Source organism: Orcinus orca, chromosome 6 (genome assembly GCF_937001465.1).
Source record: "Orcinus orca chromosome 6, mOrcOrc1.1, whole genome shotgun sequence".
In the NCBI taxonomy this organism is placed as follows: domain Eukaryota; kingdom Metazoa; phylum Chordata; class Mammalia; order Artiodactyla; family Delphinidae; genus Orcinus; species Orcinus orca.
This window is the reverse complement of record NC_064564.1, coordinates 52,446,903-52,464,271: the sequence shown is the minus strand read 5'-3', so window position 1 is coordinate 52,464,271 and position 17,369 is coordinate 52,446,903. Positions and strand designations below refer to the sequence as shown.

General features: G+C 41.9%; 2 protein-coding genes and 1 pseudogene across 5 annotated transcripts in view; 1 reads left to right on the top strand and 2 right to left on the bottom strand.

Moving 5' to 3' along the window:
• Positions 1-17,369, top strand: part of ACER2 (alkaline ceramidase 2) — a 93,367-nt gene that overhangs the window by 55,117 nt on the left and 20,881 nt on the right. The gene's annotated exons all lie outside the window — the stretch shown is intronic.
• Positions 4,402-9,336, bottom strand: LOC125964709 (40S ribosomal protein S12-like; annotated as a pseudogene).
• Positions 9,486-17,369, bottom strand: part of SLC24A2 (solute carrier family 24 member 2) — a 245,728-nt gene continuing 237,844 nt past the window's right edge. For all 4 annotated transcript variants that reach the window (XM_049711051.1, XM_049711052.1, XM_033439717.2 and 1 more), the window contains one exon: positions 9,486-15,701. In XM_049711051.1, coding sequence (XP_049567008.1) covers positions 15,452-15,701 — 250 coding nt within the window. In that variant the 3' untranslated portion in view covers positions 9,486-15,451. The remainder of the gene's footprint in view (positions 15,702-17,369) is intronic.

The following is a 17,369-nucleotide window of genomic DNA, read 5'->3' as shown; positions in this document are numbered from 1 at the left end:
ATTTCTTTTCAGTGTGTGCAGAGGGCTTTCTTAAGCCTGATCAACCATGTCGTGTGCTGGTGAAGAAGCTTTGGTGGCATGAGGTCCAGGTTGCTTGGTGGGTTGGACAAGGCTCCCCTGCAGTCTGCTACCGCCCACCTTTTCAGCTCCTGTCTCTCCACTCTCCAGCAGACCCTACCCTTCCAGCCGTACTGAACATTGTTCCCCCAAATGCCACGTGTTTTCGTTTATCACTTGGTGTAAGGGTTTCCTCATCAGACTTCTCATCCCCCACCTGCAGTCAGGAGTCATGTTTTCTCCAAAGATTTACCTGAACCCTCAGATGGACTTAAAACACTGTCCTGTGGGCTCAGCTGACATCAAGACACTTATTTATAGCACAGATTTATCAAGTGGGGCATATTGCTTACTATAAGATAGGCACTGTTCTAGGGGTGTTCCAAAAAAAATTAGCTGATTTAACCCACATAAAACAATTCTCATGAGGTCATAGATGGAACAAGTGAGGCACACAGAGGTTTAGGTCACTGAGCTGGTAACTGGCAGAGCTGAGATTCAAACCCAGGCAGTCTGGCTTCTTAACCACCCTCTAGGCTGCTTATTCTAGTACAAGTCCTGATTGGTGACGTGTTTATCTTCCTCTGCAGACTACAAAGTCTCTAAGAAGAGGGGCTGGAACTTAGTCTCCTCCAGGCCCCCAGTGCTAACGCCTGTATCTGGCACATTGTAGGTCCTGACAACCCATGACTGAACGCATGAATAAATATAAGGTCATTTGTAGAAACTTCCAGGCATGGACTCTTCCTAGAGCCAGTTACAGTTTCTACAGGGATCAGGGCCTTAGGCGAAGCAGGATTCTCAATCCTTTTTCCACACAGCACTGCTGCAGCTTAGGTAGAGCTTGCTACGGCTCTTGCCTGGGAGCGTACACGTTGGCCAGGTTGGAGAGGGCAGCCGGAGGTGGGGTCAGGTTTTAAAAAGCCCCCGGCAATTTCTGATATGCCCTTTGGGTGCCACCTCTTTGTTGAGAATCCCTGAGCTGGAGAGACAAGGCACTAAGATGAAATTCTAGACAGTAGTCGGGGGATGGAGGGGGAATCTGAGGATGTTGGGGACAGGGTCTTCCCCTTACTGCCCAGACTCTCCTAACGGCCATCCCTGAATCAGGCCAATGGGCATGAATAGCATTACTCTCCTTGTGGAAAACACTTTTCCTTTTTCCCTTAAGTTCAGTGGAACTGCTGTGGGGATGGATTGTGCATTTGAGTGAGCTCCTGAGAGGAGACAGGAAAGCTAGAATGTTTACAGCCTTCCCTGACCTGATTCCATTTCAAGGACATGGGTCGTTAGCTGCTGGCAGCAGTCAGAGCTGTATGCATACTTTCCAACAGCTTTGTGATCGAATTTGGGCATAACTTGACTTTTTGTCCCTGAGGTGATTGTTATTATTTACTGGAAATTCCATTTTTAAATCCCAGCAGCAAAAGCCTTTTCTTCCTACACAATTCTCATTAGTTAGAAGTTGCTATTACTCACTGTCTGGCTATAACCTAACTAATGACCTAACTTAAGCCTTTTAAACTAGATGTCTTCTTATCGTAGTTCTCTAGCTACTCTGGCTTGTGAACAGCAAACCCTCCACCCTGCATCGCTGTGCGTCATGGTTGGGTATATAAAACACCCATGGCAACACGTGAAACACCTCAGATGCTTTCTGGCTATTGCAGCAAAGACTATACACAAAACAAAAACCAGACCCTAATATCCAGTTCTACAGCTTAGTAGTGTGACCTCAGGAAAGTAACACTGCTGATTTAGTCTTCATTTCGTCATTTATAGATTAGGCTAAAACACGGCAATTGGATTTTCTCTTGCACGTCACTGGGACTGATTGGTAGTGGCTGCCAGTAATGCTCAGCCGAGAAAGTAAAGTGGGGGATGGTTCTGTGACTGATTATTGATATCTGCTGTGGGTGAGGCAGCCTGAGTGGCATAATTTACCAAGTGTTGCCAGTACTGGTTTGGCAATGTCTTGGGTCTATCCCTGCAGAAATATACAGAATATATTTAATGTATGAGCTGGCCCTAGAGGCAAGATTGACCAGGAGAAGTTTAGTATTTCAGTGTGTTATTTGTAGGTATATCACCAAAGCCTCCAAAAGTTGTGGGAATCCTGGGTGCACCTCAAAAGGTTTCATGTCCTGGATGAGCCTGACACCTAGATTGAAGTGGAATCTGTCTTTGTATGCTGTTTCTTTTCTTTTTTTTTTTTTTTTGTGGGATCTTCCCAGACCGGGGCACGAACCCGTGTCCCCTGTATCGGCAGGTGGACTCTCAACCACTGTGCCACCAGGGAAGCGCTGTATGCTGTTTCTAACCAGGCTAGGCTTTTAGATACCAGGGTCACCTGGCGCATTCCTGGATGAGGGTAGGTGGGGGACTGGGACCAGTGGCATCGCAGGAAGAGGTGGGATGTGTGTAGTGTTAGCGTACTGAGACAAACAGTTAGGATTCCTATAATCTTTAAGCTTACAAAATATACTGACATCTCAATAAGGGACCGACTTAAAATATTTTCTGAATCTTAGGGAGGTTATATAACTTGTTCAAGATCACAGAAGGTGGGCAGAAGGGAGTTAACATATACTAAAAGCCCACTATAAGCCAGGCACGTTACGGCATAATGACTCACTCTTTCCACTAACTTATGGCGGGAGTGGGGTATGCTGGGGAGTAATGCAGTTGTAGCATTTCATAGACAAGGAACTGGTGTGCAGAGTCATTGAGTAACATGCACACAGCTGCACAGGAAGAGGTGGACCAAGGTCAGTCTTTCCAACAGTTCTGGATTCTGATCATAGCACACTTTCTTTCAGGACTTCTGTGTGTAATTGTCAATGCATTTGGACCCCAGTATCTTGGGATCTGTGAAAACTAGGGAGTAGTTTTATTTTTATTTTTGGAAACATTAATTATACAGATGTTTGTAAGCCAGTTGCTAACATAAATGGTTGTGAGGGGAATTTTTTTTTCTTTTGTAATTTTTTTATTTTTACAAATTATACCGTGATAAAACAATGAAAATTGCTTATTTGAAATATTTTCCTTTAACATTTTATAAGTTAATCAAACAGATACTACAATAGATTATTGTTTAAATAAGGGAGCGCAAATGATTTTAGTATTACAAAACTTTAAGCTGAGGCTACACTCAACAATAAGTTTAGAAAATGGTATTACAAAAGGTTGAGAGTGAGTAGTAAAAAAAAAAAAACCCAACCAAGACCAAACCCAAGCAGGGCTGCTGTGCTGTAGGAAATCAGGTGTTTTCACTGCCATAAGTCTTCACTGTGGCCAAACTTACAAACCAGTCCTCTGGGGAATTCCCTGGCGGTCCAGTGCTCAGGACTTGGCACTTTCACCGTCAAGGGCGTGTGTGGTTCAATCCCTGGTTGGGGAACTAAGATTCTTCAAGCCCCACGGCCAGCAAAAAACACCCCCAAACCCCCCAAACCCAAAAACAACCCTGCCTAACCCCCCCCAAAAGTGTATATACGTCCATGCCTCTCTCTCACTTTGTCACAGCTCACCCTTCCCCCTCCCTGTATCCTCAAGTCCATTTTCTAGTAGGTCTGTGTCTTTATTCCTGTCTTACCCCTAGGTTCTTCATGACATTTTTTTTCTTAAATTCCATATATATATGTTAGCATACGGTATTTGTCTTTCTCTTTCTGACTTACTTCACTCTGTATGACAGACTCTAGGTCTATCTAGCTCATTACAAATAGCTCAATTTCGTTTCTTTTTATGGCTGAGTAATATTCCATTGTGTATATGTGCCACATCTTCTTTATCCATTCATCCGATCATGGACACTTAGGTTGTTTCCATCTCCGGGCTATTGTAAATAGAGCTGCAATGAACATTTTGGTACATGACTCTTTTTGAATTATGGTTTTCTCAGGGGATATGCCCAGTAGTGGGATTGCTGGGTCATATGGTAGTTCAATTTGTAGTTTTTTAAGGAACCTCCATACTGTTCTCCATAATGGCTGTACCAATTCACATTCCCACCAGCAGTGTAAGAGGGTTCCCTTTTCTCCACACCCTCTCCAGCATTTATTGTTTGTAGATTTTTTGATGATGGCCATTCTGACTGGTGTGAGATGATATCTCATTGTAGTTTTGATTTGCATTTCTCTAATGATTAATGATGTTGAGCATTCTTTCATGGGTTTGTTGGCAGTCTGTATATCTTCTTTGGAGAAATGTCTGTTTAGGTCTTCTGCCCATTTTTGGATTGGGTTGTTTGTTTTTTTGTTATTGAGCTGCATGAGCTGCTTATAAATTTTGGAGCTTAATCCTTTGTCAGTTGCTTCATTTGCAACTATTTTCTCCCATTCTGAGGGTTGTCTTTTGGTCTTGTTTATGGTTTCCTTTGCTGTGCAAAAGCTTTGAAGTTTCATTAGGTCCCATTTATTTTTGTTTTTATTTCCATTTCTCTAGGAGGTGGGTCAGAAAGGATCTTGCCGTGATGTATGTAATAGAGTGTTCTGCCTATGTTTTCCTCTAAGAGTTTGATAGTTTCTGGCTTTACATTTAGGTCTTTAATCCATTTTGAGCTCATTTTTGTGTATGGTGTTAGGGAGAGGAGACAGAATTTGACTCAAAGCCTGAGTGTTATGATTCCTTTTGGCTCCAGTAGAATCATCTTGGTGGTGTGTAGGAACCATGTGCCATGTTCTGGGTTAATTCTCTAAATGATAAATAATGGTATTGTGACTCCGCCTACATCATCTTATCCTACCAGAGATGCTCCATAGTGAGGTGACTTTTCAAAGCCTGGGAAGACGTTATAGAAATACAGATAATAAAGTAAAGCAAATTCATAGTAGTAATACTTTGGTATGATTTAGGAATAAGTTTTATAATCCTTGGGATATTTTGTGTGTATTTGTATTTCAAGGTGTTTGAAATAAATCTGGCTTACTAGATAATCTGATTATAATTTGAAATGTGTAATTATACTAGACTCATGGTATTGATTTTAAAGGTGTAGTAGACTTTTATTAAGATTGTAAATGGCATTTAAGTGTTTTGGATAGCCTGGTTTATTATATTTTATTTAAATTTGATATATTAGATTAATAGGAATTGCTTAAGTGCATAGGAAGATTTTGCTTTTTAGGTTTGTAAGTCTGTCAGGGTTTTGGAGTGTTTGAGAGAATCGGGTATGTTAAATGTGTAAAATTTAAAAAGTTCCTGAGGGAATTAAATTCGTAAATTGGGTTCATTAGAATTTAATCTTTTAAAGTTATCAGTTAATTGAGTGTAATCAAAGAAAAAACTGACTCTGAATTCTTATTTTTATCAGAAAGTAATAGGTTGATACGAGACTTCGAAATTGAATTTAAAGGCTTAGAGAACACTAGGCTTTTGAATTTACAACTTTCAATATATTTAACTAATTAAAAGCAAATTGTTAGAGTAGTCCTTTCAGTGCGCTAGGTTCCCTCAGGCATTGGAAAGCTCAAATGACATTAGTAAGCACCCCGTAAATGGTTATAATCAACAGTAACTACTTCTTGCCCTCTGTTCCTTTGAGCCCTTGCAGTCAAACTTCCACAACTGTGTGTCAATTTCTTGCGATCCTGAGGGTCCCGATAAGCTGAAGGCAAGGATTATTCCAAAACCAAAACACTTTTTTTTTTAAGAACAAGAGCCCAGTTTTTTAATTTGATCATTTCTTGCATTTGAAGTACTCCTCCATGACATCCTTGGCCTGAGACTCTTTGCCATAGCCCTTAACCACCACGCAACTGCAACCACTTGAGGGGGTTTTCCCTCTCCATCAGTTTTACAGAGGCCTACCCATTCCCCCAGTTTCTTGATGTCATCAACCTTAATCAGGTTGATTTGGTGCTCAGCACAAAGGGCTTCCACCAACTTGACATGTATAGGCTCCTCACAGTTGGACGCGAGCACACAAAGATGGGCTTTGGCAGCTTCCCGAATTCCACGTGCTAGGCCATCGTGGAGGAGGGCGGTCTTCAGCACCTCTTGCAGAGCAGGATGAACGTCCATCACACCTCCAGCAGCAATGCCTTCCTCGGCCATGGCGGCAGGGACTCCGAGGTGGCAGGGAAAGAGCAAAACCACACTTCTTTTGAGTCAATAATTTTATTACTATTACTTTTCACACTGAGGAGACTTAGTTACATAAAGTGAGATATTCTATGAGTTGATTACCAGTAGTAGAAGCACAAAGGTGTGGAAAGTGTAACATGAACACAGTGAAGAAACGCCCTTTATCAGAGTGAAGTCCATGTGACAGAAACACATTACTCCAAACAGACTATGTACAAATAAATACAGCTTTCCACCTATGTACAGACATATTCACAGAGAATAAACTGACGCAAAATCTCCATACATCTCCTCCTCCAGCGAAAATTGATCACAATAAACAGAACACACGGGAAATGACAAAAGTAACTTGGAAGTGCATCAACTGGATCCTTGTAGGGGTATAGAGGTTAAAATGCTTCTTGAAAATGGAGGCAAACAGAGGAAGCATGAGATGACATCTATCCCTAAAAAGATCCTTTACAAAAATGGCATTCTGATATTTGTAAGGTAACCTGTCCAAAAGACAGTTTACGAGTTCTAGGGCAATGCCTATGTTGGGGTCGGTGTCGACAACGTGGTCTCTGTTTTAACACTATGCAAAGAACAACAGTATAAGTTATCTTTGCTTTAGTGCTAGCAGCCACTTCATTAAACCAGGAAGGTAGTTTTTGCTACTCTTTGATGGCACTTTTGAGACTGCAGATTGCTTGGAGACGGAAGCTGTTGCTTCTGGAGTTTTTTCAAACTGGAGCAGAAGAAAAACATCCAGGCTAGATGCAGGGCACAAAACTTTGTGTGCAGGGTTCAACAGGATTATATCCCCACAGAGTTTCCCTCATCCAGATGGAGAGTCTCTGCCCTTTGGAGAGACGCTTCAGACCACAAAACAGCCCCCAACAGAAACATCACTGGCTCTGGATCCAGACAATCTTTCTTTAGGGCAAATGGCCAATTAAACCTAAAATTGATGGGGTTGGTCAATTTCACACACATATTTACTCTATAGAGATAATTTACGTACCCAGGTGGTAGATATTTCTAGGCTATTAAGTGCCTTTTAGTCATTCTTTTAGATTTTACTCAAATCATGTAAAAAATTGTGATGAAGTGAAACAAAGTTTTTAGTTGTGGGGATATCTGTGTGTACATGTGTGTAAGCAGTCTATGATACTGGGCCAGAAATTAGTTTAGCAGAAAAGGAAAAAAAAATCCAATGCATTATGAAGTCTCCTGTTTTATATGCTTTCTTCCCAAGGAAGGTTTATAATTTAGGCGTAATAAATTATTGATAAACTGTATATCTCTATTTGCCACTTTTATAAGGGAACTTCTTAGACCCATCTTATATTTACATAAAAACTCAAATAAACTTTAAATTTTCCGGGTACATATATGCTAATTATCCATTTCACTCTCTATATTGCTTTACATAACAACTGGATTCCTGAAAAACAGTAAATCTGTAACTTAAAAAAGGAAATACTTTCACTGTAGTATCAGAACTTGCTATCTAAAGGACCTTGCTATTTAACAAGCTATTTTGAAAGTGAAGAATGCTTTTGTGAAATGAACAATTTCTTTGATTTTCAGTTTTATTAAAGTACACATCTAAAATTTATCAGATTAGGATTGTCTAGAACAATAATTGTATGGCTTAAAAAACAGAACAGATAAACTCTAATTTACAACAAACAATACAAAACAGGAATGACTCATGGACTGCTTATCGATTGACTATATTCAGAAGCCCTGAATATATGTATTATTGGTATTTTATGGCTTTAATTAAGACAGTTGTCTCTTATGAAGTATTGATACTATAAAGTGCAATATTAAAAAATTAAAAAACCTAAAAGGCATCCATTGTCCTTCAGTTTTAGCCTGATGAGAAGAATCGGAGATTTGTTTAATTAAATGGCAAAGAATTTTTTACCCTTAATTCCTGCATGTAATTTCATCCTTAAAATTATTTTATTTGGGGATTCAGACTTCATTCGTTCCTTTTTTTTTTTTCTCTTTTTTTGATGACATGATTTAAAAAATTAGTATTCTCTTTTGGTTAGTTGAATGCTTTTCGAGAACTGTCAGTCCCAAGGACTTAGTTACTTCCAGATCCATTGTAAAGGAATATGCAACCCAATAAGTGAGAATGTAGAGGCAATTTTGCAGCCTTTTGGTGAACTGTACCCCATTTTCCTGGGCCACGACACCAATCAACAATCTTACAATTCCCAGCCAACCCACCACACAAGGAAGTAAATGCGCTGCAATACTGGGTGATGAGAGGTGGTCCAACCATTTCCCCCATTTCCTATTTAGAGCGAAAATATAGATTCTTTTTGGTAAATCAATGCAGGTAAGTGCAGGTCCAGAGTTCCTGAATGATCTCCAGTGGTGTCTCTCCCATTCTGAGTACTTGTTGAGTGTGGGATTATGACCATAGAAATGAAGTCCGTGAGCTTCACCTCACCAGGGCCTCAAGACAATGCCGCATCAGTGTTCAGACTTTTCACCGGAGGATAAATGCCTGTTAGTACTTGTTGAGTCGAGGCCTACTGGTGCTTTTAAGGCATTTCTGTGACTCTCTTGTAGTTGTGAATTCTGTTCCCATTTTAGTATCAATTAGGAGGGAGTCCCTCCCCCCGCCCCCCAAGAAGTAGTCAATTACACAAAACTAAGTTGTTAGGCCCACGGGGCTAGCATTTTTCTATCTTCACCTTAATGCAGAGATGGAGAAAAGGCTCATTAGACTTGCCAAGTACAAGTAAAGTGGTGAGGCTGGTGGTGAGAAGCAGGAAGGGGAGTAAGCACTGGGCCCAACCTAGACTTGAAAACTGGAAGTGGGGTTAGAAAGAAACAAACTGAGACTCAGTAAGGCCCAAGGGAGAGGGGCTCATGGTAGGTAAGAACATCCATCCAAATGCACTGGGCGAGCTGAGAAATGCACTTGCTTCACCTGAATGTCTTGGAGAAAGATATAGAAGTCACAGGGCACACAAGGTTAATGTGAATTAGCAATGAAGTGTGACTTTCTAAAAGGTAAGGGGCACAGAGGAGTGCAGAAGCAGGGGGTAAACACTGGGTCTGAAGCTGTCATTCCTCCCTATTCAGACCTTATACTTGTGCCATGAGTAGTCAAAAGGTTCCATGATTTCAGAGCAACATAAAGCATTTTAAAAGGCTAAGTAAAGAAAAACTTAAACATTATTGAGGGTTAGAGAGAAAGACTCAGAAATAAAAATCTGAAGATAACATTTGATGCAAATAGATAAAGGGTCACATAGTGGTGACTCCCAGCTCTGTCAGGGGTAAACAGTGAAGAGTGCCCAGATGCAACTCTTTTCTGCTGAACAGAAAAAAAAAAAAAAAAAGGTGAATTCATCACCTTGAGGGGCTGGGGTGAATCTGGAGGAAGACTTTTCTGACACGGATGGTTGTTAATGTTAATAGCTGACAGACCTGGGTTACACCAGGAACATCTATGCTAGGATTTCTTTCCTGCAAAGGGATTGTCTTTTGGACCAGGGTGATAGGTTGAACAAGCGCTCTTAACAGAACTAAACCTTTGGTAAACTCAATGCCAGTTCCATGGCACTCTTTCACACTTAGGTCTTTATCAGTTTTTTAAAAAAATTCTTTATGGTTTTCCAGTCTGCCAACCAATCATTTGGTGGAAGGGCTTTGGCTTAGATAATTTGGTGTTCCATAGTGTCCCCACTATTTGTTTGCTAATTTGAACAGAGTTGTCTATCCAGTCATAATTAGAGGCTCCTTTTTCTCTCTAAAAAACTGGCTGACTTGTGGATTCCTGGGCCCTTTGTAGCTTACTCTCACTTTGTTTAAACAAAACTGCCACTAAAGACCATGATGGAAATCAGGTGGTGCTGGGCAAGGCCGATGCCCTGTGCAGTGAGGAAGGTGGGCGAAGCAGCAGTGAGCACACTGGGGGGCATCTAGGTGGAAAGCACGTGTGACTTCCATAACAAACATGAGTGCACCCGTGTTTTCTACAGACACCTAAAGGCTCCTGGTGATTTCTGTGCTGCAGCCCATGCCTTTTTTTAAAAAAGATATTTATTTGGTTGTATCAGGTCTCGGTTGGGGCAGGCAGGGTCCTTAGTTGTGGCATGTGAACTTTTAGTTGCAGCGTGCATGTGGGATCTAGTTCCCTGGCCAGGGATCCGAACCCAGGCCCCCTGCATTGGGAGTACAGAGTCTTAACCACTGTACCACCAGGGAAGTCCTGCCTGTGCCTTTTCGAAGCTTCCAGTAAAGTGAAAAAAAGAGCGTAATCTCAAAATGAGTAGTGGAGTTCAGCTGGCTCTGAGTGTGCCCTTCTTGCTTTTCTTGTTTGCTAGATATTTCAATGAATAGGAAGCTGTGAGATTAAAAAACGAAACACAAAGCTAGAGAGGCAAGGAGCTAACCTTAAATAGCTAGTGGAGTGGAAGCCCTTACCTTACTTCCCAATGTCTTCTTGAGAGGGGAACATATTTTTATCTGGGACTCTATATAGGCTTTTGTAATTGGGTAAAAAAGCCTGAAATTTGTAATTATTTAAAACTACATAGGGATATATATCAATGGGATATTTGCTTTCTTGGGAATCCTGGTAAAAGTAAGTTAATTTCCCCTTTCTTCCTTTTCCTTATTCTTTATTTTTTCACTAACTTTCTCTTCACGACAAGCCCTCACCTACTAATTGAAGACAGTCTTGCTGAGGGAGGTACAGGAGTTGAGCATGTGTCTTTTAAAAATATTAAGCCAGGTGGTTATGTAAGATCTGGCTTAGCAAGAATGAGCATTAGCTTCTATAACAAGCTTTCAGGAGACAGTTGATTTTTCCAGAAATCATCCTGAGAACAGTTTCCCTTTATTTCTTCTGGAACAGAGCTGTAACAATCCAATTAATTATTACTAGCCACTTAATTATTGGAGTAGCAATCTGTCCAGGTGCAAGGAAGCATGGCATGCTCATAATCTTGTGTGTGTGTGTGTGCGTGTGTGTGTGCGTGTGTGTGTGCGTGTGCGTGCGCGCCTGCGTTGTTGGTAGATGTAGGGAAGAAAGCATATTGAAGTTTTCTGACATGCTTGGATTCAGACCCACGTGTTATTCCAACCCAGCAATTTCGTCAGAGCAGTTAACATTAGTCCCATCTTTTCCAGCTGTCTGTCTGGCCAGCAGCTCTATCTGTTGTCACATCCCTGGTCAGCTTTCTGTTAAGGTGGTCTTGGGTGGAGGGCTTCCCTTGATAGCTCATCCTTGTCACAGAGGAGTTTAAGAGCTATGAGCATTGGTGGGGAGTTTGCCAACTCTCTCCCTGCCCAGCAGTGATGTACATTAATATCATCAAATGTCTCATCAGCAAAGCAGCTGTGTTTTGCTGAAAGGCCTCCAAACACCTGATTCACGTCTTCCCTAGAAAATAAATTATAATGGCCCCTGTCAGCTGACACCTGTGAGAAGCCTTACAAAGCATTTTCCCCAAATATGAAACAGTCCCTGCCTGTTTTTATAATCTTCTGGGCAAGGCTTTAGGAAGTTCTGCTGCGTCAGCCAAACTGATAAGCAACCCTCCCCCTTAGTCCGTGTACGTTACTGTGTTTCCTGACCTGCCGCTGCCTGGCTCAGCTTAGGCCCGGGAAGCTGCATGCAAACCCTCTCATCTCCAGCCTCAGTTCTTGAGGGTCTAGGCAGGTTCAGAGGGCAGCTGAACTCGGCGTGGGCATTCCCAGAGGCAATTGAGAAGGGTCTATTTGGGTATTCTCAGCATGAACCAAGTCGTTCTCCCGTCCTGAGGCTGCCTAGGGTGACAGGGGAGGTGACAGCAAGTAAGACCTGCTTGGTTTGCTGCAGGTAAAGGGAACCATTTGCGTACAGCTCATTTATTTATTTATTTATTTATTTATTTATTTTTTGCGGTACGCGGGCCTCTCACTGCCGTGGCCTCTCCCCTTGCGGAGCACAGGCTCCGGACGCGCAGGCTCAGCGGCCATGGCTCACGGGCCCCGCCGCTCCGCGGCATGTGGGATCTTCCCGGACCGGGGCACGAACCTGTGTCCCCTGCATCGGCAGGCGGACTCTCAACCACTGTGCCACCAGGGAAGCCCCAGCTCATTTATTTTAGATTGAACAGTAAGAGGTTGGCGCTTGAATTTTTGATATTTTTACCCTGTTCCAGAAAAACAAACAGAGTATCTGTAGTCTAAAGTTTTTTCCCCTGTACTTTTCTACTGTGCATTCTTTGCCTCTACGTCACCATTAGGGATATGGCTGGCCATTTAAATATACAGGGAGGGTTCATGTGTGTGTGTGTTTGTATGTACTTGTGCACAAAACAAACCTTATGAGATCAGGAGGAAACGTTCCCTTTGGTTGTTGGTGTGCATGTTTTTCCTTTCCTTTCACTAAGGCAAACTTTGGTGCTCCCTGCTTTGGAATCCTGGATGTAATTGGGTCAGAGGGTGATGATGTAAGTGGTATTGTGTGTGTGTGTGTGTATATATATATATATATATATATTTGGTATGAAGATATATATTTGTATATGTATTTACACAGGCACTAGAGATGAACTACTCAGAAAACCATGTTGTGGAAAGTTCTTTCTTATAATTATGTTAATGATTTGAATGCTTTTAAAGATCCGCTGTTGCATCCTATACACTTTTGTCTGGGTTTACCCAAGCCCAACACATAACCTCACAGACAACTTATAGGGGGCAAGCAGGGGCAGGGAGGTGCTTGCATACTGGCCAGTGAGCCAACACTGCACACCCTTGAGGTGGGAACTGGGCTCAGAAACAGCATCTTCTCAAATGCAACTTTTCATGACTGACAACACTCCCTAGGAAGGGAGCTCCCAGGCAAGTCAAATGCCCTGTGGCTGCCTGGCTGAGTCTTCACCGTGAGCTGGGAATGAATGGGAAAGAGTGAGGAGGCAGGGTGAGTGTGGGGAAGGGCTGGAATAAGAACAGGCTTGCACTGGACCTCCCTCCTCCTTTCTGGTTTTATATAGTCAATCTGCAATTGAGTCAGAGTCACCTACTCAAACCTTCTTCCACACAACCAACCAGTCCATCATACACATTCATGCAATAAACAACTCTGCTCCCCTTCAAGTAATGCACAGGGAAAACCATCGGGGTTTTTAACTCAATGTTCACTTACTCCTCCTCTTTCACTCAGAGGAACTAACACGAATTCTTGCTTCAACACAAAATCCTGCCCTTGATGAAGGAGACGTGGGTCTCTCTCACACAACTGAACACCCGACTTTGCACAGTTGGAGAGACTGGGAAGCTGGCCTCCTGGGTGGCAGCCATCTTGGCTTCCTGCTTTCCCATTGGGCCTCCACTCAGAAGAGCAACGATGGGCACTGCCTGTGACTGCCATGCTCTGTGGAGTGGGCTGAGGTTTTGTGGAAGGAATGCTGAGCTTGATCTTGATCTTTATTCAGTTGTGAGTTCTGCATTCTGTCTCCCTGTGTTAGGAGGGACGTGCTCACCGCAAAATCATAGCAGCATCAGTGACACAACAGACTGGAGAGAAGCCATGGTGTGTGCCAACTTAGATGCAGGATGGCTAAAGAATAATGCACCATCCTCTATTTACTTTTTCAACTGATTATAAGGAAGCATGATTTGGGGAAATGAAAAACTCTGCATGTTTTTCAGTAAGTTAGTCCACCTAATCTTTTTTCTCTGTCGGTTTTATTTTCTTTTGACATAGACCTGAGAAATCATACAAAATGTCAAATAGAACTTGGGAGCACTGAATGAATGAAATGAAGATGTCCCTTGAATGCTCTGAAAATCAGATCCTTGAAGTGACTGGCTTGAAGCCAGTGTAAAGAAGCTGTTGAGTGTAGTCTGCAGTGTACTCTGTGAGCTACAAAGAGTCCCAGATGTGGTCCTGATGGCAGGAGAGACACCCATGGTCCATGGGCTTTAACCAGATCCTGGTCCTGGCACCACTAGACACAGGACTCAGAAACCTTCCTAGTTAACAAACGCCTTTCCAAACATCTTGAAGCTGCCTTAATCCAAGCAGTATTGATCAGAGTCATTCTAGTTCTGTTGGTTGGAGGAACAATGATTTCTTCCTTCAGCCACTGAAGCCCTTTATGACCACACTGGAAGATGCATTAAAGAACCACGTCCTTAGGGGGCAAGTCCCGCTGAGCGCCTCTGCTGGATGGTATTTCTTAGTACATATCCAGGCTTTCTTGGCAGGCATTTTGATGCCCTTCGCATCAAAATACGTCTGAATGACAATCACAACTAAACTTGCCCCCCTTCTTTTGATGATAATGGGACATGCATTGCAACAGTATAGGTTCAGTTTATATAGTCTTGCTGTCCTAGAAGTGCACTAATTTGCTTTGCAATCATATTTTCTACTTGCATGCTGGGGCAATATATAACCCCCCCCTCCCCCAAACCCAGCCCTGGTCACCTCCCCCTTGCTCCAAACCAGTATCCACCCAGCCTGGGTTTTACCTCTGAATGTCCCAATAACCCTGTGGGTTTCAGAGAGTGTACCCCAGTTGGGGTGGAGAGACGGTCTTCCCGGTTTGGCTTGTGGGAATATTTTGGAGGGCTCATTTCAGGGCCCCTACAGGCCCTCTCCACCCAGCCCTCCCTTGTGCAACCTATTTTCGTAAAATATCCACCGTACCAGGCAGAATCCCAGTATGTTCAAGGTAGGCTGAAGGTCACAGCAATGATTTTCTTAGCTCACCTCTTGCACTTAAGAGGTAAAGCTCAGACTGAAGGTTGATGCCCCTCTTCAAATAGGTACTAGAAATATACTAGAGCTATCCCTGAAAAGATGCAGTTGTATTTATATATATATATATATATGATTATATATATATATATTTATAATTTTTCTTTCTTTGTATTTGTATACAGGTATGTACTACTCTATAGGTGTGGAAGGAGAGGTATAATACAGGAACAGGCAGGGGTGTGTGCATGTGCATCTATACATAATATATATTTTTTATATGTATATATATCACCTCTGTCATTCTTTGCATCATGACAATGACCAGGGAGGAATATCTGTGAGCAGTGCAGGGAGAGAAGCCCCAAATGCTGGGATCTCTTTGTCTCTTGCATGGAGCCACTGCAGGAGGCAAGGGTGGGAGCAGCCCAAGAAATGAGTGGGCCCAGCGCGAAGCCACCCCCTTATCAAAGCCACCAAGGAGGAACACTTGAAATGCCCAGGGCTGTGCGCCAGCGGAGGTCAAGGAGCCTACAACCCTGAGCGGGGAGGGACAGTCCATTTTGTTGGCTCAAGATATGGCTTTTCCTGCTAGATGGAGACAGGGCACATGAGGATTCTGTCTTCCAGGAGGACGCTGACCACGAGGAACCCAAAGTAGAGGCCAAACATGATGAAGCCCAGCACTTTGTTCATCCTCCATTTGCAGAGGGCGATGGAGAGGATGACGAAGAGCAGCATGATGAAGAGGAGGACGATGGCACAGAAGAGGCCGTTGCTGCTGACGGCCACGGGCTGGAACCTGTGAATGGTGGTGTACAGGAGCCAGGGCAGTGGGAGCCTGTGGGGGAGAGAAGCAGGGTAGAAGGGGGCGCAGTCAGGCACGCTGAGGAAGGCACAGGACGGAGCGTTAGCTTCTCGGAATCTGTGATTGGAGACAAGTGTCCTGTTAGGTTCACTAGGACTCAGGCCTGGCTGATGCAGGGAATCGTATTTACAAGGAAGTCAGGTGAACTTGAGAAACCCTGATCTATTTCCCAGTCAAATTAGGGAGGACAGAGAGAATGTATTCTACGGTTGAACAAGATCAAAGACATGGCTGCTGCAGGTGATTTCTGAATTTGATCTGAAATCATTTTTTTGGGTTTACTTCCTAGTTGAGATTAAAGTGTTGCTCTTAGCCCTAAAGAGGTGAATTGGAGGATCTGTACAGGATGACAGGAGGAGATGATAAATGGAGAAAAGGTATGGAAATCTGTGGTGAAAATGACCAAATTATTTTTTTTAAATGGAGACAGAGAATAGCAATCACGTACACACACACACACACACACACACACACACACACATCCAATTCTGGTGAAGTTGTGGTTGACAGCACTACAAATAGATAAAAACCCTTTGGGGGAAATATGACATTTTTAATACTTTTGACCAATCAATTCTATTGTCAGGGATTAAGCACAAGGAATAATTCGAAATGCAGATGCAGTTTTATTCAGAAAGGTGATCATTTCAGTGTTATTTTGAGTAGTGAAAAATCAGGGATAACTTATTTTACTTTGCTTGTTATTTTACTTTGCTTGTTATTTTACTTTGCTTGTTAAATAGCAAACTATAAGTCAATGTAATTTTATGTAGCTATTAAAAATCATAAACTTATAATGATACAGGTAAATGTTCATGGTATGATTCTATATTTAAAAAGAAGGATAAACATAAACATAGCCATCTAACTTCAATAATAAATTTAAAAAGTGGTGTTGGTTTGTATTTATGTTTTATATATGCTGATATGTTGGTGTGTATTATGCCTTATATATATTTATGCTTTATATGTAGTTTTTAAATCCTTTACCTTGAGTACATATGAATCCTATAAACAAGAAGCAAATGCTAGCAAGACTATTCAGAAACTGTTACACTCAATATATTGCTAATGACTTTGTAAATTGGTATAAACTCTTGGGAAAGACTTTTTAGAAAAATATACTACATCAATAACCATTGAAATGTTTATAATCTTCAATCCATCAATATTTCTTGAAGAAATTTATCCTAAAAAAAAAAAGAGATGTTTCTGCATAAAGGTGTTCATAAAACACCCATGATACCAGAAAATTGAAAAAAATACAGAGGTCCTACTAAAGGGTAAAGGCTAAACTGAAAGCAACGGGATGGAATATTTTGAAGCTGTAGAATGTCAATTATGAGAGCTATGAAGAAACTTAGAAAAATGGTTGATTTACTAATTTACTAATAGATGCCTACTCTTTGCTAGGCATAAATGGCTTTAAAATGGAAAAATAAAAGCCCTCCAACAGGGCAAAATTGATTATTCACTAAGAAACTTTCTGAAATATTAGGAGAAAAACACACAAAAGTTAAATGTTTTGGGGTAGTAGGATTAGGGGTGATTTTCTTTAAACTTTCATTTAAGTTTCATCTAAGTTACAAGATATATGAAATTTAAGAACAATGAATAAAAAGCATCTTGCAATTCACTATA